This window comes from Phyllostomus hastatus, unplaced genomic scaffold (genome assembly GCF_019186645.2).
Source record: "Phyllostomus hastatus isolate PE091 unplaced genomic scaffold, TTU_PhHast_1.1 phas_contig_34, whole genome shotgun sequence".
In the NCBI taxonomy this organism is placed as follows: domain Eukaryota; kingdom Metazoa; phylum Chordata; class Mammalia; order Chiroptera; family Phyllostomidae; genus Phyllostomus; species Phyllostomus hastatus.
This window is the reverse complement of record NW_025333857.1, coordinates 54,075,770-54,102,552: the sequence shown is the minus strand read 5'-3', so window position 1 is coordinate 54,102,552 and position 26,783 is coordinate 54,075,770. Positions and strand designations below refer to the sequence as shown.

Sequence of the window (26,783 nt, the reverse complement as noted above, 5' to 3'; positions counted from 1 at the left end):
GGAGAGTTTGGCTTGGATGTTCCAACCGCTCATAGGCTCTCAGTTCTTTGGGACAGAACCTTGTAAATACGGCTGTGGGATTCATCAGGAATCCTGCCCCGTGAAGCCAGGATATGCAATAGGAGATGTAGGAGCTGGGGCTGGGGAGAAAGGCACGGCATGTGGTTTTAGGCCCTTTACTTTAAGCTCTAGGGGACCATGAAAGGGTTTTAAGCGAGGGCAGATGTAGATACGTTACAGTGTCATGAGTGGATTACAGGAAGGGGTTGTGGGGGGAGGGGAGGTACAGATGGAAGGCAGAGACCAGGATGGAAGCCATCCCAGTGGGTGGCCAAGGCGTAGGCAGGAGGTGAAGTGTGCTGACTGCTTGATTGTGGGATGATGAAAGGGAGGCTTTAGGAGGATTTTTGATTTCTAGCTGGTGGATGGTGGGGATGTCCCATAGGCTGATAGATATTGGGGCCTGGAGAGCAGGGGGTGGTTACGCTGGAGACACTGACTAAGGACTTACTGGCCTGTGGGTGGAAATTGAAGGAGCCTCCTCCAACTTTCCTTTCTCTGTTAAGGAATGTTTACTTCACACCACAAGCTTGGGCTTCTTGGTACTCTGTACCTGCTACAGCCTTGTGTCTGGTACACAAGGCCATGCTTAAGGTTTCTGCTTCTGTTGGGGTGGTTCTCTCTCTCTCTCTTCCTACCCCCATCCCTCCCTTCTTTTAGCTTTATTAGGTGCAGTTGACAGATAGAAATTGTATATATTTAAGTTGAACAACTTGATATTTTGATATACATATACAGTATAAAATGATAACCACTATTATTAACATGCATCCTATCACATAGCTCCTGCTTAGCAGATTTCAAGTAGAGAGTATGGTCTTGTTAGTATAGTCACCAGACTGTACCTTTGATCTCCCCATTTTCCCCACCTGCAGCCCCTGGCAATTGCCATTCTACTCTGTGACAGCTCTTATCTTACTTTTGTCTGTGGTCTGTCTACCCCCACTGCATCACCCTACAGATCGGAAATCACTTCTCTATTGCATTATGGAACCCACTGATACTAAATGGTTCTGATTTCTAGCTATTCTTTGCCTTCTTCATCTCAAGGCCCAGCTTTCTCCCTGGCTACCACTCCTAAGGGTGAAATTAGGCCCCCTGGTCCCCGCAGGTACCCTAGAATGGCCATGTGATCGGGGATTTCACTAGGCTCATCTCTCTGGTCTTGTTTCCTTGGTCATTTTACTCAAAACCCACGCTGGGCAGGGCCTGTCTTGCTCCAGACACCACATGTCTTCACTCAGCTCTCATTCATTCACTTTCGGTTTCCGAATAAAGTCATTTCAGAATTGCTAACCCGTACTCCTGTGAACCTCCGTGAGCTGCAATTTTGTATCTATTTATGTTAGCAAAAGTACATATCTTACTGATGACAGTATAAATTGTTTTTCCCTATTGGAAAGCAATTTGGGATGAAAATTGCAAGAACCATAAAATATGTGCTATCCTGTTTACCTCCATTCCACACACCCGCAGGGGTGTATCCTACAGAAATAATTTTAAAGAAAGAAGTCACTGTAGGACAGAAAATGTTATTGCTATAATAATTGTTATTGTGAGAAATTAGAAATGGGCTAAATGCTTAGCAGTATGAGAGTAGTCAATGAAATTATAGTGTATATAAGCTATGAAATCGTTATGCTTCCATTAAAATAATAAATATGAAGCCACCTGGGGAAAGAAGCTTATGTTACTGGAAATAAGACTGATTTAAAAAGCAGCCGTATTTGGTCCCTTAGAGATTCCATTTCAGCAGAGCGAGGGTTTCACTGTCCCCCTCGAAGTTGTGACAGGAGCGACAGCTGCTGCTCCCTTTCCGTGAGCTGAGGTTGAAGCTGACCATTGTTTTGGTGGCACATCCGAGCAGGCCTCTGCCCCAGCCCTCTGCGCCTATTGGCTGAGCACCAGATGGGCTTGTCCCTTTTTTCCATATGGACCCACCTGAAGGCCGACCAGCTAGGGAGCAAGAAATGGCAGAATGGCCTCCTTTGCCTCATGACCTATGTGCCCTGCAGTTGGGAAAGATCATCTTTTACTTGGTTTCATAACAACATTGTTTTCCCAGACTAAATAGCAAAGGCAGGTTTGTCTTCATTCGGTCTAGGGATAGGGTCTTTACGAGGAGCCATCGGACCATGTCTAAAGAGAAGAAGGAAATACGATGCAGTGGGAAGGTGTGGTAGAATCAGAGAGCCCATGTTTCATATTCTGGCTTTGCCACTTCTTAGCTGTGTGACCTTATGTTAGGGACTTGACCACTCTGAATGTCAGTTTTCCCATCTTTAAAATGGAAGCTATTAAAGATACCTTCCTTGTGGAGTTGTGTGAGGTAAAGCATATAAATAATTCAGTGTAGTTATTGTGTGCAGAGTAAGTAATTGTGCAGAGTACTGTTGTTACTGTAGTGAATACTGTTAAGCTAGCTTGTTTGGTACAGTGGAAAAATGTGGGGACTCTGGGTCAGACTGGTCTGACTTTTGGGTCTCAGCTCCGTGGTTATACCTCGGCCTTAGTTAAAATCATATTCACTTATTTTTCAACCCCAGTGTTTTCATCTTTAAAATGGGGACATGTTTACCTCACAGTTTCCTGTGAAGATAAAAAGAAAAAGGAGACCACATATGTGAAGGGTTTTTGCAAGTCATATGCTTATCACGTCTTAGTTGGTGTCTACTACTTGTGATTTCTCCTTGACATGGCAGGCGCTCTTGAACAGCAGAGGCAATGACCGCTTCTGGGAACAGCGATTGGCTGGCTTAGATTGGACCGCCAAAGATATTTTGGCATTCCTGGCCAAGTACCCAGAGGATGTCCAGTCAGACAACGGCTCTGTGTACACCTGGAGAGAAGCTTTCAATGAGACCAGCCGGGCAGTGCAGACCATATCTCGCTTCATGGAGGTGAGGATCTGTTCTCTAGATCAGTAGAAAAGGCCACGGTGTTCCCTGCCATCCCCCGCCTGAGATGGTGCAATAAGTCAGACTGGAAGAATGTTTAGAAATAATGCGCAGACTTATTTACAGTAGCATTCCTCAAACCTGACACAGGAGTCGGTGTACAAAAGCCACTCGATAAATGTCAGTTGAAGGATCGAATGAGTAAATAAACAAACCTAACTCAAACTTTAATCTGTCTGACTCGAGAGTGTTTCTATCCGTTGTCTGCTGGGTTTTCTTATGTGCCGATATTTCAATACCAAATGGCAACAAAGCAGTCCCTCCAGGCATTGTTTGTGAAACCCTTCTAAAATCTGATCAGGCAGGCTACTTTTTAAAAAACGGAGTTTTAAAAATTATGTCACTTAATAGGGAAGAATAAAAAGGTTTTATTATTTTCTCTATTGATTTGATTAGTTCTTAATGACTCAAAATTGCTAAGAAAACAAAGAGGAAAAGGAGATGTGGTCATTGTTTGAACTTCCTTCTTACCACGAAAGTAGTCAGTATGGGTAACTTACCTCTAAATTTCAGTTAAGAAATAGGACCCATTTTTGTTGAATATTGGAAAATGACTTCTGGGAACATTTGTAGAGTGAGCATAAAAAGTCACACAGTGACTCGTAGGGTAGGGTCTGCCTGGGCCACCCCTTGTTGGTCTGGTCCCCAGAGTTCTCACGGTGCCTGTTTTTCCTTCAGTGTGTCAACCTGAACAAGCTGGAACCAATAGCAACAGAAGTTTGGCTCATCAACAAATCCATGGAGCTGCTGGACGACAGGAAGTTCTGGGCTGGCATCGTGTTTACTGGAATTAGCCCCGGCAGTGTCACGCTGCCCCGTCATGTCAAGTACAAGATCCGAATGGACATTGACAATGTGGAGAGGACGAATAAGATCAAAGATGGGTAAGTCGAATCCCATCACATCAGCCAGCCTTGGGGAAGTGAAGAGCAGCTAAGGTGACGGCAGGTACTTAATTGTATTGACTCCTTGGGTAGAAACTCCAGTGGGTGGCATGATTTTGGTGAAACGTCCACATTTTTTTGGGTGGAGACAGTTATTTCAAAGGTCATAAAATATCTTTTTATAAAAATACTGTTATCTTTTGATTGAGTGTTCTCACACGAGGGTATTAATCCCAAGGAATTAAATCAACAGGAAAAAGAAGAAAAAAAGACTTCAGATTCCCTGTGTTAGCGTTGTCCACTTTTATAAAAAGGGGCAAATGATCAGTATGAAAGGGAGTAGTTAGGTAAATTTTGGTATGTCTGCTTGATGCAGTGTTAGGTATTCAAAGGAGGGGAAAAAACCCAACTAATAAATGATATGCTTTTTCTGATATCTATTTAAAAATACATGTACATCGCAACCGACACCAGAAGGTAAGATACAAAGACAAAAATAGTGGCTCAGGAGTGGTGATGGATTGTGGGTGATTGGATATTTTTATTGTATGGTTCTAAGGAGTGTTTGATCACCTGTGGATTGCTTCCAGGTACTGGGACCCTGGCCCTCGGGCTGACCCCTTTGAGGACATGCGGTACGTCTGGGGGGGCTTCGCCTACCTGCAGGATGTGGTGGAGCAGGCAATCATCAGGGTGCTGACGGGCACCGAGAAAAACACAGGTGTCTACGTGCAGCAGATGCCCTACCCCTGTTACGTCGATGACATGTAAGTCAGTAAGCCACCGTCTTTCTTTAGCTGGCTAACCCTGTCCCCAGGGAGTACAGACACATGCACACCCCATGGGAGGAGACACTGCTTCTGTCTAACTTACTTTACATGGCTGTTGATACTGGTCAAATATTGTTTTTGAAATGCAGTGAAGATTTCAGGAAATGAGATGCCAGATGTAGGTAGTTGACAGTTGGAGCCACATCAGAGACAACCCCATGCACGCACTGGTGATCCTCCTTCCTTTCTCGTTCACGGTTACCAGAGCTTTTCTTTCTTTCTTCTTTTTTTTTTTACACTCTTTGAGCCAAAATTTCCCACTGTGTCACGACAAGCACATGCAAGCACATGCACAAACACACACCTTCCCCAAACACTGAGACAGCCTTCTGGACCTGTAAAAGCTGACTGCATGCAAATTTGTCTCCTCCTGCTCTATAAATGGTACATTACATTTTGAAACAGTCCACATAAAACTGAACAAGGCCTTTTTTATCTTAGACTGTTAAGATGATCTTTCAGTGCTTAGTACCAGGCTTCCAAGTTCTCATTGTGTGAGATGTGTCTTTAGGTGTAATGATTTCTAGTAAGAGGAAATGTGGAGAGGTAGAATTATTGCAGGCATCTGAAATACGTAATGTCGCCTTCAGATTGGAAATTCTCTCTTCTCTATTGTTGTTGGCGTGTGTGTGTGTGTGTGTGTGTGTGTGTGCACGTGTGTTTGTGCAGGCACAGATCAGAGCGTGGAAGGGCAGGGCTCCTCTCCCTGTGTTTGCTCTCTGCTTGGTGTTTAATAATCTTTTTCCTTGTATGGCTCGCTCTAGCTTTTCCGCATCACCCAGAATTATCTCGATTTTTATCTTCAGAAAGATTAGCCAGAATTTTCCAAAGGGAGACTTTTCCAAAGACCCCCTAAGCCCAGATTTACTGTGGAAAGGATATCTAGGATGAGCACATGGCGGGGGCTCAGAGGCATCATCACGTGGCAGTAAGTGCAGAAGTGGTAGAGTTGGAACTTGAGGCTTGAGTTTTAGGATCCAGATTCTGTGTCCCATTTACTTCACTGCACTTCCAGTTCTAGTTGGGAAATGTTCCCGACAAGAGCTGCCTGATGTGTGTTTCTGCACTTTTTGTTACAATGGTTATGCAAGACAGCTTAGTAATGAGATGAGATGACCTTGGAGATGTTGAATTTTATCGTGAGAGAATGAGTTGTTTTTTTGGTTTTTCTATTTTAGTACTTTGAAATCACCCTCATTTAGCTTAATGACATCCCACAGTTACCTGGTTACTAAAGCAGGCCCCCAAAGAGGCTTATTTTGGCAGTACTTGGTTAGTTTAATTTTTATCACTGCAATGCACTGCCCATGAAGCATTTGATAAAATAACCTGGACGTGTCAGCATCCAGAGGGCTTGCCATCTTTGGCTCAGTCGTGGTGCTTTCACTTGCATGTAGGCCTGGAGGCATTGGCCCCTGTGTCTGGCTCACACATGTCTTTAATTCTCCCCACTCTCTCCCTGGGGCCTCCAGCTTCCTGCGGGTGATGAGCCGGTCAATGCCCCTCTTCATGACACTCGCCTGGATTTACTCTGTGGCTGTGATCATCAAAGGCATAGTGTACGAGAAGGAGGCGCGGCTGAAGGAGACCATGCGCATCATGGGCCTGGACAACGGCATCCTCTGGTTCAGCTGGTTCATCAGTAGCCTCATCCCTTTGCTCGTGAGCGCCGGTCTGCTGGTGGTCATCCTGAAAGTAAGCTGCCTCACTGGCCCCTCCCTGCTGGGACCTCCTGAGTAGCCCAACTTGGGTTGTGTGAGGAAAAGCAAAGCAAATATTCTTTGGGAGGGAAGGGGTCCAATGTTCCATCTCGTGCAGTACCCTCATTTTATAGTCAGGAAAATTAAGGCCCAGAGAGTGACAGTGACTTCCCCAAGGTCAGCCCAGCTGGTTAGCAGCTAACCAAGATTAAAAGGCAGGATGCTCACTTCCCAGGTACGCACACACTTAATTGTGCCATTGGCAGAGGTTCATGGTAGCATCTGAGAGCTATTCATTGCCTTACTCATATTGGGCAGTGATTCTTCTGGAATATCTAGAAACTGCAGTCAGAAGGATACATATTGTTGCAGGTTAGGTTTTCTGGAAGCAGAGTCTGAAACAGAGCTTGGCACGTGAATCTTTATTAGGGATCTGCATCTCCAGAAGGAATGGAGAGGATGGAGGATTGAGCAGAGAGAGCTGAACTGCAATGCAGGGCCAACCCCATGGCACTTAGGAGCGTATACAGCTTCTCAGAGTTGTCCCTTATAGAGTTGAAACTTTCAGCTCTTTAGGTTCCCCCAAGGCTTCCCTCCCTGACTTCCCAGGCCCTGGGCACCTCAGTCAGTCACTGAAAGCGTGTGTTCCCCAGGGCCAGGGGGCTCTCTGCAGCCGTGACAAACCCAGGGGAGTTGATACCTGGAGGCTGCCTACTGACAGCTGGACAAGCCCCCAGAAGGGGACTGTGGGCGAGGTTCTGTGTTCACCACATACGTTAGTAAGTTTATATGCCAGTTTTCTTTCCCCACAATCATTTCATTGAAGGATGCATCAGATAAACATAAATGTTTTTAAAGAGCGGGGAGCACAGACCCTGGCTGGTGTGGTTCAGTTGGTTGGGTGTCATCTGTGAGCCAAAAGGTTGCCCGTTCAGTTCCTGATCAGGACACATGAATGGGTTGGGGGGTTGGTCCCCAGTCAGGGTGCAGGCAAGAGGCAGCAGATTGATGTTTCTCTCTCACATCGATGATTCTCTCCCTCTCTTTTTCCCCTCTCTTTCCCTCTCTCTAGAATCAATGAAAGAACAAAATTTAAAGAGGAGAGAGTGCAATGGGATAGGAACTAACATTTAATGTAATATTACTTACTGTTCATTACAAATGAGCAATTATATTGGTTGCCAAGCACTGTTTAAAGCACATTGTATGTGCTGTCTTAGTATGTGCTCACTAAATTACCCATTTAACATACAAGGAAATGAGGCCCAGGAGGGTTACCGACTTCACTGAGGCCATTTACATTTCGGCAGAGCAATTCTTGCTAAAATCAACCCCCCTCTCATGCTCTGATATCTGACTGCAGGGGATGGAGCTCTGGGGTGGGCATGGTGGTCCTGTGGCAGGTGCATGAGAGCTGCTCTGGGACAGTGCATGCTGGCAGGTCCTGCTCAGGTATACCCAACTGCTAGAGATCAGCTTAAAAGTCCTGTAAGAGTTTAGCTGACTGTGGGAATGCAGAATCCAGGACAGGTGATCAAGGGGGATATTAAGATGGCCTTGGCTTTTGGAGGGAGAAGTCACGTGAGTTACTGTCTCTCACAACTCTTTCTTGGTGCCAAGACTCATAGTCCTTATAAAAGAAGAAACCAGGTAATATTTCTTTGAGAAACAAAGAATGAAATCGTTGAGATGAACCTCGATGAATATCAACCCTGGACTCTGTTCCAGTCCTGACTTGACTATGGTTTTGCTGTGTGGTCTTAGTCTAGTCATTTCCCTTCCTCTAGCTTTCAGTCTCCTCATCTGAAAAATGAATAGCACTGTTCCTCAGTACTGTCTCTAAGATGAGTGGGAATAAGCCCAGCTTCTTCCTGTAGACCATGTGAGGATGTGCTCGCTTGTCAGGGCAGCATATTTATTGAGTTTCTTCCTTCCCAGTTCGGAAACCTACTGCCGTACAGCGACCCCAGCGTGGTGTTTGTCTTTCTGTCCGTGTTCGCCGTGGTGACCATCCTGCAGTGCTTCCTCATCAGCACGCTCTTCTCCAGAGCCAACCTGGCGGCGGCCTGTGGGGGCATCATCTACTTTATGCTGTACCTGCCTTACGTCCTGTGTGTGGCGTGGCAAGACTATGTGGGCTTCACACTCAAGATCTTCGCGGTGAGTGATTCTGGCCTTTCTGCAGTAGCTGCTATCACAGCCACCCCCTGTGTTTCAGCTCCATATTACAGTTCCAGCTGAGATGGGGGATGGGAGTCTCTTTCCCATGAGATGTGAACATTAGTGCTAGATTGTAAGCTTCTAAAAGTCAGGGGTTGTGTCTCATTAAAATGTTTATCATTAGTCCTGTCAGTGAATGCTGGTTGAGATGAGTTGGGCGGAATTTTTCAGAGAGCCATAATGTCCCATAAGTGCAGCTGGGGCTATATGGCATTGGGCGCCCCCTTTAGACAGTAGATGCCGTCTTCACCTACATTGACCATGTTAAGCTCACCATAAGTCGCAGCTACAAATAGAAATGAAAGCTCTTGAGGTCACAGCTGGCCCCTTCTCGAGCCTTGTCTTCTTAGTGTCCAGGATGGGGTCTCGCTTGAGTAATGTTTTCTGAACTGAAAAAGAGTGAGGAGCAGGTGCCCCATCTCCCCACAGACCACTGACTTCAACACTTCCTTCCCCTCATATGTAGGAGGCGGGACCTTCAAGGGGGTGTGCAGTCCTGTATGAATCAGGGCAAGCTGCCAGGTGTTCCCTGGTTCACTTGTAAGAGTCACTCACAAGGTGCTGCAGGTGCCTCAGTCTGGACGCCTTAAATATCAGCAGTCCCCAGCAGGCTCCTCTGACTTGAGCCATCACTAGCTGAGCAGGATGTTGAGGGATGTAAGAGTGTGTGTGTGTGTGTGTGTGTGTGTGTGTGTGAGAGAGAGAGAGAGAGAGAGAGAGAGAGAGAGAGAGAGAGAGAGAGAGGCACAGGACTATGGAGCCCTTGGGGCGCCTTTGGAAGCAAAAAATTCTAAGGTTCAAAAGGTTCATACTTCATCTTACATGCATTTCTGAAATGTGTATGCATAATGGGTGGTTATAAATAGAATCATTTCATATGCTGCCATGGAGCCCACTCCCCTAAAGGGACTCTGTAGGTGAGTGCTTCCATGTCTTGTAATTGATCCATTTTGCAAATTCAAATTTCTCCAGGTGAAATTTACATTAGAAGTATTAGAAAAATGAGACAGGAGCTGGATAGGTGACTTTTGCCTCTTTCTCACAGAGCCTGCTGTCCCCTGTGGCTTTTGGGTTTGGCTGTGAGTACTTCGCCCTTTTCGAGGAGCAGGGCATCGGGGTGCAGTGGGACAACCTCTTTGAGAGCCCTGTGGAGGAAGATGGCTTCAACCTCACCACCTCGGTCTCTATGATGCTGTTTGACACCTTCCTGTATGGTGTGATGACGTGGTACATCGAGGCTGTCTTCCCAGGTACCCTGAGCTCCCACACGGCTTTGGCTGTCTGCTAGGGAAATAGGAGTTTTAGGAGCAGAGCTGTTTTGCCTTCCTGCTGCAATTTCTGTAGGGCCTGGGGCTCCATGGAAGGTAGCTAGGCCTTTAGATCTACAGCAAACACATAGACCAAAGAGAAGCAGCTGGTGCTAAAAGTACAACTCTCACCACTGATATAGCTCATATTTCTTGAGCACTGTGTGCCAGGCACTGGACAAAGTGTTTTATATACTTTGGTTCATTTAAAGTCCTCATACGACTACTCTGATGTGTTTACAAATGAGAGAATTGTGACTTGAAGAGGTTAAGGAATTGCCTGTGGCCACACAGCTGGTAAGCCTTGGCGCTTGAAGGGGATACTGGGCTATCCTGGGTCAGCTGGCCCAGGAAATGCCTCCCAGTGCTGACCCAGTTCTCTGATTCTGCGTCTGCAGAATTGCCACCCATGGTGGTTCTGTTTCTTCAGCACGGATTGTGAATAATAAGTATGTTGGCTCTAAGCCCTGGCCTGTGGTTTAATTGAATTAGTATTTGTAAAAATTTATTTGATACTTCCCTAATAAATCTCCTTGACCAAGACCTGCCTTGGATGCATTTTTATGTCAGATCAAATTCTGAGAGAGTAAGGTTTAACTCTTTCTGGTTCACCTTCTAATTTTCCTCTAAAGCGGGGGGCGGGCTGTATATGGAATGTTTGTTTATCTCTACCTGAACTCCTGCAGAGGATATGCAATTTCATATTATGCAGATCCAGACCCAAATGCTGAATCCTCCACTTACTGGCTGAGTGATCTTGGGTCAAGTACTTATCCCCCAGTTTCCTCGTCTCTGAAATGGGCATACGGCTGCTTCATGGGGTTGCTGGGAGATTCAGAGAGGTGCAGAACTTATGTCGTATATGGCAGGTCTGCCAAATGTTGGCTCCCTCTTCCCCCACTTTTGTTCCAGTCTGTCTTATCTCCAAGGCAGCATGAAGGAGAGAGTGGGTCTGGCTGAGATATCTTTGGAATGCTGCAAGTGGACAAGCTTGATTCATACCTGTGCTTTGCTTTCAGGCCAGTATGGAATTCCCAGGCCCTGGTATTTCCCCTGCACCAAGTCCTACTGGTTAGGTGAGGAAAGTGATGCGAAGAGCCATCCTGGTTCCAGCCAGAAGGGAGTATCTGAAAGTAAGTGCTGCTGCCCCCTCTGATTGTTGGGGGCAAGAGTCTAAAACCATTCCAGGGCCAGGGAAACTACATGCAGTGTCCCTTTGCAAATTCTCCCATGCTGTCAGGTCTAGTGCTGTTGGCTTATCAAGGAGTCACCATCTGAGTCCCTGAGGGATGTTTTCTTGGCTTCTTGAAAGGTGACTGTAGAACTTCCCCTCCATCCCTCCCACTCCTCCCACCCCCACTTTCATGCTCTACTAATAGCTGGAAGGAAGAGATAAAGAAAACTGTGATTGTGGAACGATAACCTCAGCCTGCTTTGTCCATGGTTGTAGATGTAGAAGCAGTGTGGGCTGCCACCAGATGGTGGCCGCTGAGCTCAGCCTGTGCTTCTTAAGGTTCTCACCCTTCACTGCCCAAAGCCCTAACCTTGTCTTGGCCCTGGACCCACAGGTGGTGGTGCCTGTGGTTCAGCAAAGGCTCCGCCTCCTGGACTCTTTGCTCAGGTTCTAGGGGGGAAACCCTCTCTTTGTGGCTTCATTGTGGCCTTCTCAGTAGCTAGTAACTCCCCCTTCTGCTGATCCCTTTTTCGCCCTCCTCCCGGTCACCATTGGTCACTTAGTATGCTCTTCCTGCCCAGCCTCAACTCTCTATCCAGCTTCTGTATCAGTCACCAATACTGCTCAGAGCTGCTGGAACATGTCATGACCTTCCACACCTCCCTGCCTTGAGTGCAGTTTTCTCTCACGGGAGAACGCTCTCCAATTTGCCTTTTAAATTCCTGCTTGCTCTTCAAGACCTACTGCAACATCCCTTCCCCTGAGCCGTCCTCCTGGCTTCCCCCATAGTCAGTCACTTCCTTCTCTGAAATTTCATAGAATTAAAAAACACCCCCAAACCCTTTTATTTTAAAGTAATTGTAGAGTCACAGGAAGTTGCAAAAAACTTGTACCTTTCACCCAGTTTCCTCCAATAGTGACAATCTCAAAACCATGACATTGACATTGGTACACTTCACAGATCTTCAGATTTCACCAGTGTTACATGCAGTTGTGTGTGTGTGTGTGTGTACCTGTTCTGTGTAGTTTTGTCACATGTAGAGATTTGTGTCATCACTGGTTTAGTCAAGATGCAGAACTGCTTCATCCCACAAGCCCCCTCATGCTGCCCCTTAGTAGCCATAGCCTCCACCCCTCCTCCCCATTCCCCGACCCCATCAACCAAGAATCTGTCCTCCACTTCTATAATTTTATTATTTCCATAATGCTATGTATATGGAACCATACAGTATGTAATCTTTTCAGACTGGGTTTTTATTCAGCGTAATTCTCTTGAGTTCCATCCAAGTTGTGATGTGTATCTATCAGCAGTTCATTCTTTTTCATTGCCTGGTAGGGTTCCACATAATGGCTGTGTGCCACAAGTTCCGCGGCACTTTAAGTGTGTTTTCTGAACCACTTTTAGCACCTTCTATTTGACTTGTTTGCCAAGTCTTCTCCCCCTGCTAGACTGAATTCTCCTTGCATTCTCATCACCAGCGCCAGTGCCCACATAGGCCCTAAAGAAATACAGGTGGGGCAAAAGTAGGTTTATGGTTGTGAGTATGCAAAACAGTTTATTCTTGTATTACTACTTATTTATTAATTATTGTGTTATTTATTATTATTAACCTACTTTTGCCCATCACTGTATTTCTAGCCTGCCTTCCTTCATGAGAAACCTGAAGTAGCCAGGAGAGAGAATTGATATTGAATCAATTTCAGGCACAGCTGTCATGTCTTCACACTCCACTTGTCGTTGCCTTCTGTGGCTTCATTCCTGCTTTCTCTCTCCTCTCAGTCTGCATGGAGGAGGAGCCCACCCACCTGAAACTGGGTGTGTCCATTCAGAGCCTGATGAAGGTGTACCGAGACGGCATGAAGGTGGCTGTGGACGGCCTGACCCTGAACTTCTATGAGGGCCAGATCACCTCCTTCCTGGGCCACAACGGAGCCGGGAAGACCACCACCATGTAAGGAAGAGGGTGCAGCTCTCTCAGAATCAGCCCCAGGAAGGCTCTTTAGTACAGTTAGAAATTCAAACCTAAGAACATAGTGTTGGTTACTGGGGCGAGGGCCGAACACGTGAGGAGTTAAAGAGTGTACAATTATTATCTAATCATGCCAGTGCTTTCCAAAGGCTGGTTTTTGCTATATATTATTTATTGCACCTAAAATAGTCTGGGGGTCTTTTTGTGACCATTCCCATTCAGATCTCAGAATTTGGGAGTGTTGTCAGAACCCAAAGCTGAGGCAGCTCTGAGAAGGGTTCTTCTTTGGAGCTGATTTGCTCAGAATGATGAGGCCAGGATGTGGAAAGAAAGGTTAGACATGTTGGAGGGAGGTAGTGATTTCCAGGAACTCTGTGTCTGAGCAGATGTGAGAAACAGCTGGGCAGCTGGCTATATGATTGTCTTCCCTGGGACCTACAAGGGCCTTGTGGCGGGCAGTTTCAGAAGGGTGCACGGGTTAGAGAAACACCAGAATTAGTCTCAGTGGCTTTCAGTGTGGTCCCTCAACCACTGCAAAGGATGTGTCATTGGGGGGTGACCTTATTTTCCTATTTTATCTTTTTTTTTAAATGAAAAACCAACATATTAAGAACATCACAGAAAATATTAAAAAGGTGTACAAAAGTCCTACCACTTAACCCAAACAAAGTGCTTTTTATCTTTGAATAATTTCTTACTGTTTATCCATTTTATGTGGATGTGATCTTAGGCATACGAAATGTATGCCTTAAAGTGTACTTTCCACTGCAACTTGGAATTCACTTAAAAATGCTTATACTGAGATGGTCATTTTCAGCACATGGGCCCACTCCTAGTTATGCACTGGAGTGGAGGCTTCTTTGCTTTGTGGGGGTGTCTGAGTCTGGAAGGAGGGAACGGGGTGTGTTGGGAGGCTTGATGCCTCTGCTGTGTGTGCCTGGAATGGAGCATTTCTGGGGAGGCAGGGTTAACGCTGACTCCTGTGCTCAAAAATTTTTGTCCTCAGGTCCATCCTGACGGGGCTGTTCCCTCCCACCTCGGGCACCGCCTACATCCTGGGGAAGGACATTCGCACTGAGATGAGTACCATCCGGCAGAACCTGGGAGTCTGTCCCCAGCACAACGTGCTGTTTGACATGTGAGTACCAGCAGGACCTCTCTGGGCGTGTGTGTCCAGAGTCGGGGGCAGAGTAAGACTTAAGTGTTTTATATTCTTTGGTCATAGCAGGCTTCACCTGGACACTTTGAGACCTAGTTGTCCTCAGATTTTAGGACAAGGAGGAAGTAACTGTTGGATGGGAGAGGTTGCATCCATTCAGTCAGTGGATGGGGGCTTGGGAGGTGATGCTCTCCAGTATTGTCCTCCAGGAGGGTCCGTTGGCCCACCCTTTCTCCTGCCTCATGCTTTTTTGATGCTGGCTTGCCCCATCAGCAAGCAAGGGGCCCAGGGACCCTCGGGGTGGGGCAGAGAAATACCTGAGCTCTGTAACCTTGGCCAAGGACTTTTGTCCTTCTGAGCCCCAATTTCCTTCATTGTAAAGTGAGCCGCTCAAGCTCATAACCTCCGCAGGGTATGTCACCCTTCTCTCAGGATCTGAGGTCCTTTGAAGTTCAGGGAGGCTGCTCCAGGTTAGTGCATGGCCAGCTTCTCAGTTGGGGGCCCTTTGAGGACCTGCAGTTGCTCGATGCCCTGCTCAGAAAGGTTGGAAGTGACCTGTCGTGTCTCAGCTTTGCCTTCTGAAGCAGCTCATCTGGTTCCTTACTGCTGTTCTCCCTGGAATCCTTCCTGAAATGTATTTCTCAGAAGTTGATTAAGTTAAAAAGGGTGGGGGAAAGAAAAATGTGCCCATTTGCTTTTCTCCTGGATCAGGAGGTACTGCATTCCCGTGCATCCTGCGGGGCCCAGTGCTGACCTGCCCCTCTGTTCCCAGGCTGACTGTTGAAGAACACATCTGGTTCTATGCCCGCCTGAAGGGGCTCCCAGAGAAGACTGTGAAAGCGGAGATGGAGCAGATGGCCCTGGATGTTGGTTTGCCACCCAGCAAACTAAAGAGCAAAACAAGTCAGCTGTCAGGTGAGGCTCAGAGCTGCCTTCCCCTCCCCTCTCCCCTTCTCCTACTCCCCCTGCCCCCCGACCCCCAAACAACAGTTGCCCCAGGGTCCCCTGCTGGGAGGGGGTCAGAAACATGTCCCTGGCTTGTCCCCAGATGGTCTGGGTGCCTCTATCCTTCTCTCGCCACTTCTGCCTTAACTCATTGTCTGGTGCTGGTCCTCAGCCTCCCTCTCTCTTCCTTACAGGTGGAATGCAGAGAAAGCTGTCTGTGGCCTTGGCCTTTGTTGGTGGATCCAAGGTTGTCATTCTGGATGAGCCCACAGCCGGCGTGGATCCTTACTCCCGCCGGGGAATATGGGAGCTCCTGCTGAAATATCGACAAGGTAAATGATGTGTATTTGTTCTGTGTCATGGGCTGGGAGGGCGGGAGGGAGAAGCCTGAGAAGTATGGCAGTAGCTGGTGGATGTTCTTGCTAGAGCAACAGAATTGCCTCTCAGAGAAAATGCAGAACTTGTTTCCTTAAAGCTCTGTGCTCAGCCTTGTGTGGAGGTGGGAGTCCTGGTTTATCCGATGCTTAGAGTTGATGCTTCAATTACCTAGGGGCCCACAAGGAGAAGGGAAACAGGGATAAAGGTCATCTCCTCAGGGCCCCCTCCCAGCCTCCAGCACCATCTCTAGCAAAGAACTTAGCCTTGTGTCTTATAACCATGTGTCCTATGGACTGAGGCTTTCTAGGGCACAGGCCATGCCTTTGTTCATTTCGGTCCCCAACACGGTGCATTAAATTCATGTCTGTGGGAGTGGCTGAGTAAACGAGTGGGTGGGGGAGGTCAGGAGCACCATGATTGGCAGTCTGCATGGAGACACAGAAGGTATGTAAGGTTACCACCTTATGGTAACAGAGTGAGGTGTACAGGCTTTGGAACCAGCTCTGGCTGGCCTCGAGACCTAGGAAAAGTCATTTAACTTTTCTCAGTTTCTTTATAGTAATGCCGACCTCATAGAGGATTCTGTTAAGTAAGAATGTGTGTAGACCACTTAGCACACTGCTTGGCAGGTGGTAGTTCCCAAATGTTCCTGGTTTTATTTTTGTGAGGATGCAGTAGCTGTACTCACTCAACAGCTTTGCCACTGTAGGGGTCATGGTCATGCAGGCTTCTAGGCCCTTCTTCCATGCTTACTCCAGCTAATCTTCCTTTAGTTCTAGCCACTGTAGTTGGTGAGAGTTCACAGGTCTCACCTGTCCCATGTCCTTGTGTCTGTGCCCGGCAGGCCGCACCATCATCCTCTCCACGCACCACATGGACGAAGCAGACATCCTGGGTGACAGGATTGCCATCATTTCCCATGGGAAGCTGTGCTGTGTAGGCTCCTCTCTGTTTCTGAAGAACCAGCTGGGAACAGGCTACTACCTGACCCTGGTCAAGAAGGATGTGGAATCCTCCCTCAGTTCCTGCAGAAACAGCAGTAGCACTGTGTCATACCTGAAAAAGGTGAGTTGCAGTCTCTGCGCCGGGCTGGTGCCGGGGCGGGGGAGTCAGGACTCGTGGGCTGCGAGTGGCTGGTCTGCCTGCTCCCCTCTCTGGCACGGTGACACCACCATCTCTCTGCGCTGTGGTCCCTTTGCAACTCATCACATCAGACTGCACATGTAGGAAGCTCAGGAGACTTCTGTACCCATCGTGCCAGCCCCATTGAATCCCATGTGCTTGTTCCTGTGGCAGCGCAGAGGATGAGTGATGGAGAAGGTCCTTCGAGAACTTTATTATGCTGAAGAGAGAGGAGACTTGTTAAGAGTTAAGAGCCTTGGCTGCAGAATGCCCTGCTGTTTCTGCTCATTACCTTGAGATGTCATTGACTTTACCTTTTAAACTGCAAAGCAGCAGACATTTACTGAGCGCTGATTTCATGCCAGGCACTCACTCCAGCAGACTCTGGACATAAAAGAAAATAATGATAATAATTAATTCTTTGTAGTGTTCGTTGTTACTTACACATTTTTTTTTTTAAACATCATCTCAAAGTGCAGAAGAGTAACCCTGGGAAGAAGGTACTGTAATTACTGTCCCAGATGAGGGATGTGAGGCTTGTAGTGATTTGCTAAGTTTATTCCAGTTCACTCAGCAGGTAAATAATGTAGGTGGGACCTGAAAGCAATAGCTGGGTATGTTTTCCTCTGTACCACAGTCCGTGCCTGAGATTTATTTGTGTGCTGAAACCAGTGGCACCTCACCTAAACTGTTCACATCCGAGACCTTGAACTCCTGATCTCTTACTTAACCTTTTTTCACTAGTACTGGGTTACCCCAGGTGTAGTCTGAGGACCAGCCACATTGGGGATCACTTGGGAGCTTGCTAGAAATGCAGAAACTTGGGCCCAACTCAGACCTGCTCAGAATCTGCATTTTAGCAAGGGGCCCTGGTGATGAAATGTCCATGAAAGCCTGAGAAGCACTGAACTAGACAGCTAGCCAGGTAAATCCCGTGCCTCAGACGGTTGGCGAATGCCTGCTTAGGGCGGTCATGGGCAGGCCACAGTTTGGTTAGCTCTGCTTGCTGACTTCCCACTTCAGGAAGTGAGGCTGCCCCGTTGCATGCCTCTCCGGAGAAGCCTTATGCTCTGGGTCTCACACAACAGAGCCTCTCAGAAGCCCTTCCTGGCAAAGGTGGTGGTGGCTGTGCCTTGCTTGGTCCCTGACCCATTCTCACCTCCTTCTTTGCCATCAGGAGGACAGTGTTTCTCAGAGCAGTTCTGATGCTGGCCTGGGCAGCGACCATGAAAGTGACACGCTGACCATCGGTAAGGATTCTGGGGTTTCTTATTCAGGTGGTGCCTGAGCTTCCCCCAGCTGGGCAGAGTGGAGGCAGAGGAGGAGAGGTGCAGAGGCTGGTGGCGCTGACTCAAGGTTTGCCGTGGGGCTGGGGCTGGGCGGCTGTGGGAGAGGGTGCAGCTTGGTGGCAGGTTGGCCTAACACTTGCTGGGAAGCCTGGGGCTTGGCCTGGGAACTGACAGGCAGTGTCCCAGAGAGCTGAGATGATTAGGGTTGAGGAGATGCCTTAGAGGGGATGCATCTGGCTGGGCACTGGAGACCAGGGATGCGTAGCTTAGGGCCAAGCCAGCGGGGAGGGACTAGAGCTTAGGACCTAAGGATGGTGAGAGCCCAGGAGGTCAGCAGTAGCCTGCTGGGTTTTGCTCTGGAGACAGTCATCTCTGCCCAGTCCTAGTAGCCAGCATTTTCCAGGAAGACTTATGCTCTATCCATGAACTGCTTGGTTAGCCTTCTACTGAGGTAACTAGAAGGAAACTTATTTAGAGGTTAGGGAAGGGGGAAGAATCTTTTAAAGTCTGTTTAGTCAAGTTTTCTGTTGAAGAATCTGAGTGTAGGCAATACACACCAGCTTTCAACCTACAGTGCACCTGGTGTTGGTGATATAAAGACATAGTCCTTGTCCTCAGGAACTCAGGCCAGAGGTGAACCTGTGGAGTGACTTACATGTCTGGGACACGTGTAGCGTATGGCCAGTGGGCTTCAGAGGAGTGGGCAAAGGGAGAGGCAGGGAATGGCTCGCCCTGCGTGTGGCGCCACTGAGCTGGCTGAGCCATCTTCATGCTTGGGTCCCTACAGATGTGTCCGCCATCTCCAACCTCATCCAGAAGCACGTGGCCGAGGCCCGGCTGGTAGAAGACATTGGGCATGAGCTGACCTACGTGCTGCCCTATGAAGCTGCCAAAGAGGGAGCCTTCGTGGAACTCTTCCATGAGATTGATGACCGGCTCTCAGACCTGGGCATCTCCAGTTATGGCATCTCAGAGACTACCCTGGAAGAGGTAAGTTCGGTGACCGGTTGTCAGAATACAGCAGGGCCAGCGGTCCGAAGGCTGGACAGGACATGCAGCCTACATTGCCACTGCAAACAGGATTCCCATGGAACTGGCCGTTGAGTCCTTAGGTCTTTAGCATCTGGGTAGTATTGGTCCTGGTTAACCCTTTAGGGTTGTAGTGGGAGATAGTAGGAAAGAAGTATTAGGATTGCTCCCTGGTGTGACTGTGTCTTGGCCACACCTAGGAGATGGCCCCCATTTATGGAAAATCCATCTGTGCCAAGTGCTAAGCTTAGTGTCTTTTTTTTTTTAAATCATGATAACTTCAATTAATCCTCGTAATGAGATGAGAAAGTGGATACTCAGGGATGCTGAGCTGGGGTTTGAATCAGGGATTTTGGGTTTCAGAGCCCACAATCTCTTTACTGTGCAGAAACACCTCCCTTTAGAGACACATCACAGGCCTTGAGGGCCGGAAGGGATATAAAGGTTGTTGGGCACAGTGGTCCCCAAGCTTGACTGTGCAGCAGTATCAGCCGCGGATATTATTGACAGTAAAAATTCCAAGGCTCAGCTCCAGGGTCTCCAAAGGAGAATTTCTGGGGGTAAGGCCTCAAAGTCAGTGCTTTTATTGCGTGCTTCCCAGGCAGTGGGCTGTAGATCAGAGTCTGGAAATCATCACAGAAATCTAGTTCAGATTCTCTTCTGATCTTTGGATCCCTGCCAGCACGTTTCCAGTGATGGGGCACCCATCGTCTCCTGATTATTCTGTCCTGGACAGTGTATCACGGTGCCAGCCCATGCAGAGATTTGGGGTCATGCACCTGGAAGAAGCCACTTGGCTCATTTTCCGTAGGTTCGGAACAAGCATCTGCTGCCGTGGTTGTCCTGATGCCTTAGCATTAATGTGAAAATGATTGTCTGGATTGATAGCCTCAGCACTGAGGATATGTTCTTTGATAAAAAAAAAAATGTATAGCTTCTCTTCTAAGTGACTCTGACAAAGTGGTTTTAATAAATGAAGCTTCTACTTTTTGTCTTTAGGGCCTAGCATACCACCTAATAATGTAATAATCACAGCGGCATTGAGTACTGTCATAACATGATGCATATAATGTTCTCAATTACTCATATTTTTCAGATATTTCTCAAAGTGGCTGAAGAGAGTGGGGTGGATGCTGAGACCTCAGGTAACCCTCTGGGGGCTGCTCACTCTGGGCTGTGCCTCCTGCAGGCTGTCTTAGCTCACTGATGTGTGGGTCACCGGCCAGCAGTGATCACGGAACACTGCAGATGGCTCATCGAAAACTCGAGAAAAAACATGCACAGAGACAGACTAGTTTCTGTGGAGAAGTAGGGACGGGATGGCCACCCCCTCTAGTGGGGAGTGCGCCGATTTACTGTCCAAACCTGCTTTTATTGGGCTCGTTTTGCATAAGAATTCAGGTAAAGCACATTACTCATTATGAGGAAGTAAGGATCAAACAATAGATAACAAGGAACTCTGAGGGTCTATTTTGAGTCAGGGTCAAAGAGCTGTAAGACTTTTAAGGAACAAACTAACTTCCTCCTTGGACCCTTCTCATTCAACTGAGAGCATTCTAAACAAAGAAGGTTTCGCAGGAATTTACATATTTTTTCTTAGGCCTGATCACCTGGGGAATCCGCCCTTTTCAGCACAGAGCTGCACCACCCTGTCATTATTTCAGGCTTAGGTGGAGCAAGGGAAGTGAGGCAACCAAGAGACAAGGAGATTTTCTCCCAGATGATGAGGACTCAGGCTGTGTCGAAGCCGAGGAGTGAGGGTCCATCACCCCTTTTTGCTGTAGCCCCCAAAGTCCTTCTTTTGGGGGCCTCCCATGTGATCGTGCCTGTCTTAGGTCGTTTCCCCCTTGGGGAATCTTACCTGTCTTTGGCTAACCGACCAAGCTTTTTGGGGTTCAGTTATGAATGAAGCAGCAGAAGCAGTGCTCCTGCCAGGGAGATAAGCTTTTGTCTCCTTGCTGGTTTATGGTTCCAAGGGCATTCCCTTACCCTTAGCCTAGGCGGGGTTATAGCTTCTGATACCAGGCAGGGCGGTTCCCAACAGCTCACTGGTGTTAGGCCTTTTCCTTCTAATTGTTTTATTACATCCTTATTTGTAGTGTACAAGTTTGTTACAGATGTGGAGAGTTTCTTTTGTTATAAATAAAAGAAAATGTGGGGATTCTTTCCCTTTGCTTTCAGATGGCACTTTGCCAGCGAGACGAAACAGACGGGTCTTCGGGGACAAGCAGAGCTGTCTGCGCCCATTCACCGAAGACGATGCTGTTGATACAAACGATTCCGACATAGACCCAGGTCCGTCTGGGCAAGATCTGCGTTCCGTCACTTGAAAGCGACTTTCTCTCTTATGTTCTTCTATGGTGTTATCTTTTCTTGGCCTTGAACCAGAGTGATAGATGCCTGCAGGGTCCAAAGGGAAGTGAGAAAATGAGAGAAGCTGCTTCTCCTTTCCCAGTGTCGGGCATACGGTCAAACCTGAAAGAGCCCATCCTCATCACTTTCCCACGCACTGAGATTTCTCTCTAGATACACATCAGAGGGCAGTCCCTCAGTCCTTAGAATCTGTTTATTATCTTTTCTGTTGGAGCCCCAGTTTCTTGCATACATTAGGTGTTAAATTGTGGACTAAATATTCTTTGAATGTATGGATGATTTTGAAAGAGCCATTGAGTGTGAATTCGCATTTAGACTTAACTGCACCCTAGGCTTAGATATTTTGGATGCATGTGTCTGTCTCCCTGTGTGTTTGGGATGGAGAAAGGGAGGCAAGAAATGAAGCACATACTGGTAAGATGCCAAAGCCCTACAACTAGGAATTGTTTGTTTAAGGTGAAGATTTCTATAGTAAATTTTTAGGAATAGAAAGCCTTTCTGGCTCTCCCTGCTCATGTGCGTGTGTGGCTCGCCTGTTCTCCCTGACTTCAGCCACTGTCTACAGTTAGATTACGTGACTGTGTCTGCCTTTAACTCAAAATATAATAGATGGGAGGTAAATTGTCATTGCATGTTCTCAAGCATGTCAGCCCATGCACACGGTCTGTTTCATAGAACATTCCATAGGGAATTGAGGATGGCTAGATTCATCTGAATGACTGGATGTAACACTGGGTTGGGTGTGGACACATCTCTTCAGTTGGATCAAGGCACCTGCATTTTCTGCACTCCTCAGACAAGGGCCAGAAGGCAGAGCCTGTTGCGGTTGCACATTTACAGTCCTAACATTTTCTTGGATGTGAAAGACCTTGACTCCTGAGATGCTTTTACCTTCAACCTCAGCCTCCAAGATGGTGCTGAAGATGCTGGAGGGAGGGACGTGGTGATGTGAAAGTGCTTAAAATAGTATGTGACCTTCAGTGTTGGCTTCTTGCAGAATCCAGAGAAACAGATCTGCTCAGTGGGATGGATGGCAAAGGCTCCTACCAGGTGAAGGGCTGGAAACTCACACAGCAACAGTTTGTGGCCCTTCTGTGGAAGCGGCTGCTGATTGCCAGGCGGAGTCGGAAGGGATTCTTTGCTCAGGTAAGAAGTGCTGTTCCAGGCTAAGGACTCAGTGGTGGGCTGCAGGCTTCCTGACCAGTGACCCATTAGGCATGATGGCATCGTGGTTATGAGATGGATGCTGGAGCCAGATTGTATTTCAATCTCACTCATGTAGCTGCTGGCAAGTTACCTCTCGGTGCCTCGATCTCCTTATCTGTAAAATGGGGATAATAATTGTACCTATGACATGTAGTTGTTATGAAAATTAAAATGAGAAAGTACTTGGAGTGGACCTCACATTAGTAATTGCTGTGTATGTGTACTTATGGGAGAGAAGAGCAGAATGAGGACTTAGTTTGGAAAGACTGGCTGGGAAAATTCAACTTCCATAACTTGAAAGATGATATGACCAGATGCACTTGACATGTCAACATATTGGAAACTTGATTTTTCTCTAAATGCTGTTTAACTGCAAACTGATAAAGATAACCAGAGAGGTCAGAAAATATTAACAGAGAAGACTCACCACCGTATTGCCTGCATGACAATGTTTGCACGCTAGCTCACTAGGTTAGAAGGGGAAAAATTACTCCTCTCCAGAAAATCAGGAAGTGTAGAGAAAGAATCTGCAGGGGTTCTTCCCTGCAGACTGTGTGGGTAATGCAGAGGATGTGAACTTGGAGCATACAGACCTGGATTTGAATTCTGGTTCTGCTACTTATTGGCTGGCTGTGCCAACTGGGACAAGTTACTTAGTCTCTCTGAGCCTCAATTTGTTTGCTGATTGGTGAACATGATACTACTACTTAGGGTTGCAGTGATCATTAAATAAGAGAATTCTCTTAACAGTACTTTTCCATTGAACTAATCACTCAGTCATAATTTTCAGCATTGAAACCCAGAACATTAGAACCGGGGGTATCATTTAAATCTTTAAGATTTTTTAAGGATAAATTTCTCAGGAATTAAGTGGAGAGAGCTTAGAGTTTACATACAAAGTATGTACAAGTAATCGTTTTCAGAGAAGGTAGGAGTGTGAAGTTTGAGGTGGTTTAATAAGGATGCAGGTAACTATACCTTTTGAGGCCCCGGGGGAGACAATGGCAGCTATTCCCTTTCAATGGAGATGTTGCTGCAGAGTGGTTTTATCACAATATGATATCTGAATGGGCCAGCTAGTCTCAGCCTACAAAATATAAATGAGAAAACTGGAAGTGACTTACTTATAGAGACAGAACCAAGCTCGGGTCCTCTGGCTCCCAGTCCAGGGCTTGTTGTCTCAGCCTTCCTCTGAGCTGAGTTGGGTTCATGTCACAGCTTGGTCTTTCTCAGATTTTCAAGGGCAAGAGGGCAGGACCCAATGTTCCAGATCACTGTGACATGTGATCGCTGTTCACTGTCAGCTTGGTGCCTCTGCCAGGTGGCCATAGCCTCTAGCCCTGTGCATCCAGCTTCCAGATATGCCCTGGAGGGAAGAGCTTTAATTTTCAGGCTCCATCCTTCCAGCCTGCCGACAGTGCCTTGGTGGACTTTGGCCATGGGCCTTGCACTCCTCATCTGCGTGCAGGCTGGTCTGGGAGGCTGGCTGGACTCACAGGGGACTGTCCCATGGCCGCCTTTCTAACTTTCTACGATTTCCCTTCCCCTTCTCCCCTCTGACTATAGATCGTCCTGCCAGCAGTGTTTGTCTGCATTGCCCTGGTGTTCAGCTTGATTGTGCCCCCCTTTGGCAAGTACCCCAGCCTGGAACTTCAGCCCTGGATGTACAACGAACAGTATACATTTGTCAGGTATGTATTTGCCTTCTATGCCTAAGCAAAGAGGAGAGCTCTGGCAAACCAAGGGTGTTTGCTATGCTGAGGGCCAACAGAAAGGGGACTCAAAAATACACAATGGAGTGGATTTTACCACCTGGGGCTAAAGTCCCTGCACAAACTAATATTATGCAGAGAGCATCGGTGAACAAAACCTGAGGGAGTAGGCCAGTCTTCTGTTGCCACTTTTGAGCTCCTTTCCTCCTCTTTGTACTGGTGTCAGGGACAGGCATGTGTGTTCTATGTAAATAATCTGCCCTTGACAAAAACAAACAAAATTTATGGTTGAGCCACAATATAGCTGGATTTTGTGGTTTAACACCAGGCTTCCAGACAGTGTCAACATTCTTATTTTTTGCACAGTACAATCTGTCTTTTTGTTATCTAGTCTTTTAAGTTGTAGATATTAGCCAATGTGTGTGCTTTAGACAAAAATACCAGCTCCTCCATAACAATCCAGCACATCAAACAAAAGGACAAAGGAATTTTTTCATCTCATTACCCAGGAGTTTTCTTCAGTCCTATGGTATTTGTAGACCTTTAGATCTGGGAAATGTTTCAGAGATGTAAAAGAAAAGTTAAAAAAAAAAAAGCACACAGAAAAACAATACGTGAGCATGTGAATTGGTCTCTGTTTCTCTAACCCAACCCTTCCTTCCTATTTAGTGCAGGTTCACTTCATTCTTTCCTTCCCCAGAAGCTGACCCCGTATTGTCCAGGGCTGTGGAACATGGGCTTGCTTTGTGTTTGTAACCTGAGCCCTGTATTGTCTGTGTGTTCCAGTGGTCATGCGAACACGCAGCCAATGAAATCTGCCTTTCCTGGAATGATATCCTGGTTGTTTGTGCCTAAAGGGCAATGTGAAAGTATTTTTGAAATACTTATCCTTAATGAATTCATTTAGATCATGTTAAAATGTGTAAGTCATTGTGTATAAATACGTGTATGTAAATACACACACATCTCCGTACATATAACTTACTACACAGCTCCATTTTGGGATGCTGTATGTTAATGTGATACCAAATATATGGTCTGCATCTGAACTCCTTGTGGGTGGGCTGTTTTATTCATTTCTGTTTTGAGCTTGGCCCACAGGAAGTACTTAATAAAAAGGCATTTATTTTCAAAAAACATTTCCTCCTCCAAATTTATGGTTTTAATGACTTGCTGAGCTGGCCTCCTCTCATGTACCCACAGTAATGATGCCCCGGAGGACGCGGGCACCCAGGAACTCTTGAACGCCCTCACCAGAGAGCCGGGCTTCGGGACACGCTGCATGGAAGGAAACCCAATCCCGTGAGTACCACTTCTGTGATGGTACCCTCCCCACTGGCTTCTTGTGCTTGTTGCCTGGTTCGGTCTTGAATACCCTGTGTTTGTCAGTTGTATACCACACTGCGACTGCCATCATTTGCCTGTCAAACCATTTTTTATGTTTAAAAAGCTGATACAGGAATCTAATAAGACCATCTAGAAACAGAGGTAACAGACTAGGAGAGTATTCTAACATCCTGCAAAGCAAATTGCTCTAGATGCTTGTTTCCTGCTTTAGAAATTAATGCTTAATTTAAATAGCACTTTATACTTACTGAACAGATGCTTTTCCCTTCTTCCCTTCCCCCGCAACCCCTCCACCTCGGTGCAGAGATAGGCTGCCATTATATATGATTTGCGGTTTTGCTTATCAGCTTCTTTAACAGCCTGAAAAAATGACGTAGTTTGTTTTTATAAAAGTAGACATTTTCTTGTTTTAGAGTTCTATATTTTTATTGTATTCTTCTAGATCCTCTTTTTTTAAAAAGGAGGCAGTGTGTAAATAAATTCAGTTACATACCCATAGATGAAGTAGTATACGGGGAAGGTATATCCAAGAGATTTCTGTGAGTAAAGACAGCGGAGAGAGGTGAGCTCCATCGAGAGCCCAACGATGGTAGAGGGAGGTCCAAATTTCCAGGCTCAGGCAGAGCTTGCAGTTGAGGTCATTAACCACAAATGGAGGAGTTAAGGAAAGTGTAGGAAGGTACAGACATATTGGGAAAGGGCTAACACATTCCAGGCTTTAAAGGGAAGATACTGCCCCTGCCAGAGTCCCAGACCCGTGCGCATGGTACCTGTGTATGCAAGGTTGTGGAGCAGATTTCTGAATGGACAGCTATTATGCACTTATCTCTTATTAATTGGATACTTACTGAATGTTTGTTAGAAGTTAATATTTAATGGATAGTAACTCCTAGCAGCCAATAGCAGTTCCTAAAGGACAAGATGACTAAAGTGGAGAGGGACAAGGAGACATCCTGTCTGGATTTTATAAGATTTTTGATGAGAATCCACCTGGAAGTTTTGTAGGCGAGATGGAAGAATGAGACGAGCTGAAATAGAGTTAGATGGATTCATCACATGCCAGCTGAACAGTGTGGATGCCTAGATTCATGCCAGCCCAGCAGGACCCTGGCATCAGAGGG

General features: G+C 46.8%; 1 protein-coding gene across 3 annotated transcripts in view; it reads left to right on the top strand.

The window, feature by feature from the left end:
* ABCA1 (ATP binding cassette subfamily A member 1) overlaps positions 1 to 26,783 on the top strand; it is a 119,778-nt gene that overhangs the window by 69,433 nt on the left and 23,562 nt on the right. For 2 of the 3 annotated variants that reach the window (XM_045839983.1, XM_045839984.1), the window contains exons 12-30: positions 2,763 to 2,960; positions 3,696 to 3,901; positions 4,492 to 4,668; positions 6,204 to 6,426; positions 8,370 to 8,591; positions 9,697 to 9,901; positions 10,978 to 11,091; positions 12,913 to 13,084; positions 14,109 to 14,240; positions 15,034 to 15,176; positions 15,401 to 15,538; positions 16,429 to 16,649; positions 17,984 to 18,062; positions 18,783 to 18,985; positions 20,121 to 20,169; positions 21,206 to 21,319; positions 22,395 to 22,543; positions 24,170 to 24,294; positions 25,519 to 25,617. In XM_045839983.1, the coding sequence (XP_045695939.1) occupies positions 2,763 to 2,960; positions 3,696 to 3,901; positions 4,492 to 4,668; positions 6,204 to 6,426; positions 8,370 to 8,591; positions 9,697 to 9,901; positions 10,978 to 11,091; positions 12,913 to 13,084; positions 14,109 to 14,240; positions 15,034 to 15,176; positions 15,401 to 15,538; positions 16,429 to 16,649; positions 17,984 to 18,062; positions 18,783 to 18,985; positions 20,121 to 20,169; positions 21,206 to 21,319; positions 22,395 to 22,543; positions 24,170 to 24,294; positions 25,519 to 25,617 (2,969 nt within the window). Of the gene's footprint in view, positions 1 to 2,762; positions 2,961 to 3,695; positions 3,902 to 4,491; positions 4,669 to 6,203; positions 6,427 to 8,369; positions 8,592 to 9,696; positions 9,902 to 10,977; positions 11,092 to 12,912; positions 13,085 to 14,108; positions 14,241 to 15,033; positions 15,177 to 15,400; positions 15,539 to 16,428; positions 16,650 to 17,883; positions 17,957 to 17,983; positions 18,063 to 18,782; positions 18,986 to 20,120; positions 20,170 to 21,205; positions 21,320 to 22,394; positions 22,544 to 24,169; positions 24,295 to 25,518; positions 25,618 to 26,783 lie in introns of all 3 variants that reach the window. The other variant, XM_045839986.1, reaches the window with a different exon arrangement.